Source organism: Rhizophagus irregularis, chromosome 4 (genome assembly GCF_026210795.1).
Source record: "Rhizophagus irregularis chromosome 4, complete sequence".
Classification (NCBI taxonomy): Eukaryota; Fungi; Glomeromycota; class Glomeromycetes; order Glomerales; family Glomeraceae; genus Rhizophagus; species Rhizophagus irregularis.
The window spans coordinates 5,025,296-5,033,491 of NC_089432.1; the positions used below are offsets into that span (position 1 = coordinate 5,025,296).

General features: G+C 24.3%; 1 protein-coding gene across 1 annotated transcript; it reads left to right on the forward strand.

Annotated features, from left to right (window-relative positions):
- Positions 1–3,435: 3,435 nt before the first annotated feature.
- OCT59_024389 (uncharacterized protein) lies at positions 3,436–5,711 on the forward strand (the record flags this gene model as incomplete). Its single annotated transcript, XM_066135402.1, has 5 exons — positions 3,436–3,681; positions 3,798–3,870; positions 3,943–4,121; positions 4,202–4,559; positions 4,633–5,711. The coding sequence occupies 5 exons, from the start codon at positions 3,436–3,438 to the stop codon at positions 5,709–5,711; spliced, it is 1,935 nt and encodes a 644-aa protein (XP_065991428.1).
- Positions 5,712–8,196: the final 2,485 nt, after the last annotated feature.

Consider the following 8,196-nt stretch of genomic DNA (forward strand, 5'->3'; position numbering starts at 1 on the left):
CGTCATTACTAGCTGGTAACAAAGCAACTGAAAATGTTTTCTATCTTTGAAAATATTAGCTGTTAAGTAAACAACTTGAGAGAAATTGGTAAATTTACGACAATATGTTCAAACGTCCTTCACCAATCACCATCTGGTTTTTTAAGCCAATTTATACTCTCAAGTTGAAAATATTATTCTATATATTATTATTATTATCATGGTCTTGCATTAAATTAATAGATAAGTTCAAACTAACGAGCCCTAGTACAAAGTTTGTGCCACATAACTTATCGATGTTCTCTTTAAACTAATGTATATTTGTATGGTTATCATAGTTATCGATAATAGGATATCGAATAATCAACCAACTTCAATTAGAAAATGTACCTAATTATTTATTATTAGACTACTAAAGATATAAGCTTACATAATTTTGTTTTAAAAATAATTACGCAATATTACCCAAGACCTACTTAAAGACGACATTGATTTTTTTCACATAATAATAATTTATACATTAAAAATTCATTACAAATTACTTAATAATTATATAATTATCATATTATATAAGTCATTTTCTGTTCATAAATGTTTATTTATTTCGAGCATCTTGATCTCCTTGTTTGACTGATTTTTCATATTAAAGTATCGCTTTACCAATATTTTTCGTTACTCCTTGTCCTATTTTAGTTCGTATGATTTTAAAAGATTAGGTATATTGAGCTGCACTATTTCCTAAATTTGCGACTTTTTGATATTATTCAAATTTCAAATTCATTTTGTCTATCAGTCAAATTGAAATAATATTGAAATGATCTCTGAATACTCGATATATACGTATATATATCAGGAAAAAGAAAAAAATACATAGCTGATAATAATTATCTAATATTAAGCGAAAACTAAAAAATTTATGTTTATTTAGCGGCATAATCTTCTAAAAGTTTGATTATTTTTGATAAACCAATATTTGCTAACTTGATTGTGTTTGATTGACAGGCTCATTGACCAATATATTACTAGAGTATTATTAAATAAATATAGTATATATTTTATATAAATACCGTAAATAACATAATTATATAGATAACGATTTGTCATACAATTTCTCCATTATATAACATAAGTCCAAAGTCAATTTTAGAATAAATAATGATGTCATCAATTTCACTATATCTATTTGTTTCTTTTAGTGGTCAAAGATAGAGTAGCTAGAGTTATATTATTTAAGATTATACAAATTTATTAAAGTACCAAATTTAGTAACAAATTTATATCAATATAATTTTTTAAGTATTTATAATCTACCTATTTAGTCGAAACCTCGAAACCAAGCCAATGCGACCCGCCGAAATTTAATCAAAGCTAGATTTTATTTCCAGCTTAGATTTATTAAATCTCTATATTTTCGATTTATTTTTATTAATGTTATTCAATTTTTCCTTCTATCTCTTTCATCCTTTGTATCATAAATACATTTCTGATTTTTTCAAATGTGATGTCGTAAAGAGGCGTTAATTATTAATATTCTCTTGTTTTTTAATGAAAAAAAAAGGTAACATACTCTAAAATTTAAAATGCGAAAAAAAAAATTGAATTGTGTCCTTTAGCAAACAAAATAAATAAATTTATTTTATAGATACAGTATATTGAGTGCATAAATTTTGGTATGTATTAGAATCAAAATTTATTTGATACATTTTTTTTAATCTTTTTATGGTTTATAATCACACAAATATTTATACTTTTTTTTCGCTTTTTTTTAATATCCATTTAATTTCATACTTTTTATCAATATGATAATGAATTTTTGACTTGGAAAATATTTCAAAGCATAGTGATTTTAGCGATAATGATAGTTTGGAATACACTTCTTTTTAATAAGAATTAAATATTTCACCAAAGTTGCATTTTAACATAATAAATTGACCATATCTGAAAGGTATTTGTATTTTGGAAGGCCAAAAAAAAAGTTCAAGACCGAAAGAAACAGACAATATTATACCATTGTGAAACCGAAAATTATATTACTATAAATATATCCAAAATAATGACCTTCGTTACTATATTTTAATGAACATTTAGTCATGATTTAGATCCTTTAGATGATTATTTATGTATTAATATGACCTAAGATAATAATAAATTCAGTATTTAGATACGTAAATTATTCTTAATTTTTTTAGTTTATGTAATTAATTTTCGTATCTCTTGTTAACAATAGTACCAACGCACTGCAGTATGTGGTTCAAATTTGTTTATAAAAAAAGCTGGTTGATACCGTTTTCAATGTTAAAAATGACGAATAGGGCGTTATGAATAGACTTTATTAAAGTCTAAAAAATGAGATGCAAAATTGCAAATTATCACGTGATATTTCGTTCATTACTGCGGAATTATCCAATTCTGTCGTTTTTTAATACCTTTTGAGTGATTCAAAAATCACGTATAGTTATCTATCGAGAACTTTATTTTATTTATCATAATTCCGTCAAATTATTTATTCACTATGTCCGACCATATCAAAATGCAAGATACAGAAAATGCGAATGAATGAATTAATGGATTTGAAGAAATTATTGTTAAAGAACCGATACAGAACAATTTAGTAATTCTCAACAAATTAGAATACCTGGCGGTATTCACGTGTGATGCTTCAGCGAAAGAAAAATAGGGAATATTACTCACTTTCTAGGTAATTAGTTCAAGTCATTCTGTATCCCCTCATAGATTCTAATCAATTGAAGATCTGCTGAATCGTTAGAGGTACTATAAAATTTAATTAGGTATATAGAACCTATGTTTTAGTGTTTCCGTGTTTTTTTCATGTTTTTCATGCATGTCTTTACTTGAATAAAAAATATATATAATAATAATTTTCAATTTACCATTTTATATTGTATTTTTTTTTAAAAAATGTAAAAAAATAACAATTTTTCGATATTTATTTATTTGAATACCAAGAATAAAAATGATTCCACATATAATTACACACAATTTAATATTGATTTTTTTTTTTAATTAAAAAAAAAAATTTTTTTTTATTTAATAATTCAAATAGAAAATTTACTTAATAATTCTGTCTATTTTTCTACTCATAAAAATTAATTTATTCGAGCTTCTTGATTTTCTTATTTGGCCAATATTATCATTCGCTGATCGAGCTGCTAAATATTTTAAAATTTTAATTTAACTTTTTTTCGAACTATACATGTTTAATGACATAATTTTTTTTGGCAATTTAATTACGTAATTACTGCGGTACTGCGGTTAATTTCTTATTTGGTAATACTAAATGACAATGTACGACAATTAATCGGAGAATAAGTGCATAAAATTTCGTCTATAAATACCGTACATTATATTTTTTATCAAAAAAAAAAAATAAAAAAAAAAATACATTAAATTTTATCTTTTAAAAACTTTTATAAAACTTTTCAATCAATTATTATTATGTGTGATAATATCAAAATGCATGATACCGAAAATAAAAATGAATGGATTGATTGGATTAAAGAAGTTATTGATAAGGAACATTTAAAATATTATGAATACAAAGAATTTAATAACTTTCAAGAAATTGGTACCGGAAGTTTTGGAAAAGTGTATCGTGCAAATTATAAAAATTTTGAAAAAAATTTCTCTTTGAAATCTTTTTTTGGTTTAAACAATATCACTATGAAAGGAATCGTTCGTGAGGTAATTTAGTATATATATATATATAATATTTATTTATTTGTTTATTTATTTATTTTTTATTATTTTATAATTTATATTCTATTATATTTATTTCATAAACTTTGAATTTATTTTAGTTAAAAATTCAACGTGAAATTGATTTTCATGAAAATATTATTCGTTATCATGGAGTAACAAAATTTGAATCAGGTATTTTGAAGTATACAGTACTTTAATGGTTTTTATTAACAAAATTGTATATTAATGATTTCTTTTTTTTAGAAAATCGGATCAATGACAATTATATGCTAGTAATGGAATACGCCGACGGTGGTAGTCTTCGAAATTATTTAAAGAAAAATTTTAGTAAACTTACCTGGGATGATAAGTACCTTATGGCGTATCAGTTAGCTTCCGCTGTATCATGCTTACATAATAAAGGGATTGTCCATCATAACTTGGTAATTTATTTATTATTATTTAATGGTTGTGATAATGTTATATATTCAACTTTGTTTAATTAATATATATATTTTAATAGCACCCTGGTAATATATTGGTTCATCAAAACACAATCAAATTGGCGGATTTTGGATTATCAAAAAGAAATGGAATATCATCCAATTTTCAATCCAAATTATTTGAAATGATTCCTTATGTTGAACCAAAAGGTTATAGTGGGAGAACAAATAACAATAATCAAACACGAATACAATCCTTTAATAAGAAAAGTAATGTTTACAGTATTGGTGTATTATTTTGGGAAATATCCAGCGGTCAATCTCCTTTTAATGCTAAAGTTGAACAATATGATGTTGGTTTAATTTTGGAAATTTCGCAAGGTCTTAGAGAGACTGTTATTCCCAACACACCTGAAGAATATACAAAAATTTATACTAGTAAGTATATTTGATTATAATTTGAATATTTATTTCAATAATAAAATTAATTAAATTAAATTTTTTTATTTAGAATGTTGGGATGGTGAACCGGATGATCGACCTACCATATACCAAGTAGTAGATTGGTTAAAAGCAATTATTACAAAAACAGATGTTAATGAAATCCCTTCAAATACCAATAATTCGGAATCACAAGAATTTATTTCTAGAATTATTCAAAATTTTGACAAAATAAGTCTGAAAGAAATTGATCCTATAACAATATCAAATGAACGAGAGAAACTTTCATTTGAAAAAGGTTTTGATAAAATAATTGATGAAGTAAATGATTTGATTTTTGAATTATTTAATAAAGGAATTATATGGAAATTAGTAAAAGAACAAGTTATTGAATATCTTAATAATTATAATACTAATTCAAAAGAAATTTATAATTGGTTATTAAATAATCAAGATAATTTAAATTTCACTTTTTTACTTGGATTTTTTAATTATTCAGGAATTGAAACAAAAAAAAATAATGAGAAAGCATTTAAATTATTTATTAAAGCATCAGAAAAAGATCATATATTAGCAAAATCTTATATTGGTGAATGTTATCAATATGGATATGGAACTTTAAAAAATGAAAAATTAGCTTTTGAATATTATCAAAATGTTGCAGATAAAAATTTTACTCATGGACAATTAAAAATTGGATATTTTTATAAAAATGGAAAAGTTATTGAAAAAGATTTAGAAAAAGCTTTTTATTGGTATAAAAAAGCTTCAAATAATGGAAATATTTTTGCTATGCATAATCTTGGTAATTGTTATTTAAGTGGTGAAGGTATTGAAAAAGATTATAATGAAGCTTTTGAATTATTTAATCAATCAGCTGAAGGAGGTTATTCAAGTGGAATGACTTCATTAGCATATTGTTGTTATAATGGTATTGGTACTAATGTTGATAAACAAAAAGCATTTGATTTATATCAAAAATCTGCAAATTTAGGTAGTATGACAGCACAATATAGTCTTGGTATTATGTATGAAAATGGAAAAGGAATTACAAAAGATATAGATAGAGCTATTTATTGGTATGAAAAATCTGCCAAACAAGGTCATCAAAAAGCACAAAAAAGATTAAAAGCACTTCAAAAAAATTAATTATTCTTAGAATTTGTTGTAGTTTTTTTTTTAAAAAAAAAATTTACATATATAATGAATATCATGTATATATTTTAAGATAAAGATGGACTTAATAGAATTTAACAATCAGTATTTTTAATTATTCTTAGAATTTGTTATAGTTTTTTTTTGAATATCATTGTATTTTAAAATATAATAAAGGTGGTCTTAATAGAATTTAACAATCAGTTTTTTTTTTCATTATTAAATAAATAAATATTATTTTCACTTCGAATTACAATGTCATTCTAGGGTTAATAAACTAATCCACATCAAATTATTCACAAAATTTAAATTACGGTGGCACTTTGATTTTAATATTTTCAATAAATTTCATTCATCAATATTAATTCTATCGGTGCTGCAATAATGAAATAAATTTAACCGAAAACTGAAACCAGAAATTCAAGACATAGGATCAGAAAATTATCATTAACGTAGAAAGCGAAATTTGCGAACAATTAGTGTATTTATAAAAAATAAATGCTTGAATGATAGACTGATTCAATAATGACGCGTTAGGTTTTCTTCATCAGTGTTTTGTTAAAGCCGATTTAGCCGATTTAATACTATTTATACTTTTAACTTGCTAATAATGTTATCAATATCTTTTATTTCATTAGCACTTATTGATTAATAAACATGTTCGAGTTAACTATAATCTTTTTTCTATAATAATATAAATAATTCGAATACTTTCTCAATTTTTCATTTATTTTAATTCTTAAATAATCAGAATATTTTAATAAAAATATTTGAAACTAAAAATAATTTTGATTTCTTATTATAAACCAATTGTATATTTCACATAAAATTTATATATCATGATTATAAATATAAATTTAAAAATTTTTTAAATTTATAAACTTTTTTCCTTTAATCAGTTATTTTAAAAAAATTCTATCCCATTAACTATTGTGATTAATTTCTTTTCAAATATTATTCTTTTATCTAATATTTTATTTTTTTTTTCAATCTTTTTGTATTTGATTTGATTAAAATAATTGTTCGTTTGAATGATTGAGAAGTCAATTTCCGATAATCACAATTGATCTGTTTTCATAATGAATTCTTTTAATTTTATATATATCGGTATATGATCATCCTGTCCTCCCAAAATTCTAATAAAATATTCTATAACTAATTGTTGGGTCCGTGGCGGAAGATCTCAATCATTAAGAGAAACTCTCTCCTGTCGATCCATCAACCAAAAATTTTGCGGAGGAAAAATAGAAGAGAGATATAAAGTATATATACAAACATACATAGATATGGAGTCATATTTTGAGCAGAAAGAGCTTCAAGTCAAATTTCTTGAAGAAATAAGCAAGTTTATTAAACATCACTTTAAGAATATGGGAAAACGACAAAGTCAGCTTCATAAAAAATATAGACCGAGTTTTTAGACAGTTCTACCAACGTAGGAACGATTAAACTTATCGATCCAAATTAAAGAAACAACTAAAAACTAGTTTTTTTTTTAAAAGAACAAGTTGCTCAGCAAAATTAAGTAGTGAGACAGCCAAACTATTACTGAAGTGTGGTGAAAATATAGCGTATGAGTTAATGTTATATCAGTTAAATAGGACGACAAAACGGCATACTAAAAGGATGGTTTAAGAGAGTCACGTATGAAAAAAAGAAAATTTCATACAAAAAAAAGAGCGAATCATATGGTAAAATCTGGAGTAAAACGGATAGAAAAATTTATGTCAGCAGTAAAGTAAACAGACGTTACAAAAAAGAATATAAACACAAAGTCTAAGTAATAGACATTCCATAAGTTTACGATCTCTTTTTTATTATGATATACTAAAAAGATGGGTGTAATTCGTAACATAAGCTCATTTAGAGTTGTAAAGAAAATAAAAATTAAAAACTTTATAAATTACAAACTGTAAGAGCAGATATGTGAATTTAAAAAGTTCTTTTGGTGTTATCATGTGGGAGAATTACGTGTGTTAATATAGTGGGAATACACGCACAGTGGAAAGAGCAGAGAGATCAATAGCAACTAGTGAGGAATGTTGAATACATTTCAAGTTGAGGTAAATTTTACAGAATAATATAAAAATTTTCATACAAATTCAACGCAAGCTTTATATAATCGATAAAGTTCAACGGCTAATTACGCGTTGGAGAAATCATTTACAAGAGAATTAAAGTTTGGTTGATCTACAAATGTAGGAATTTATCCAAACACTTTAATATAAATTACGTAGTCAAGACGCAATCAATAGAGAAGCAAAGTGAGAGAATACGAGTGGGGATAGAGATACAGATATAGATATAATGAAGTACTATGAAGATATTATATCGATATTTGATGATGGAGTAGGAAAAATTAATTTTGTTAGGAGGCAATTGACTCAGAGGATGAATTGTCACCAAAAAGTTTCTTGGTTTAAGAGACATGTACAGTATATCATAAAATGGATGAGAAGGTTGATGAGATCACAAAGAC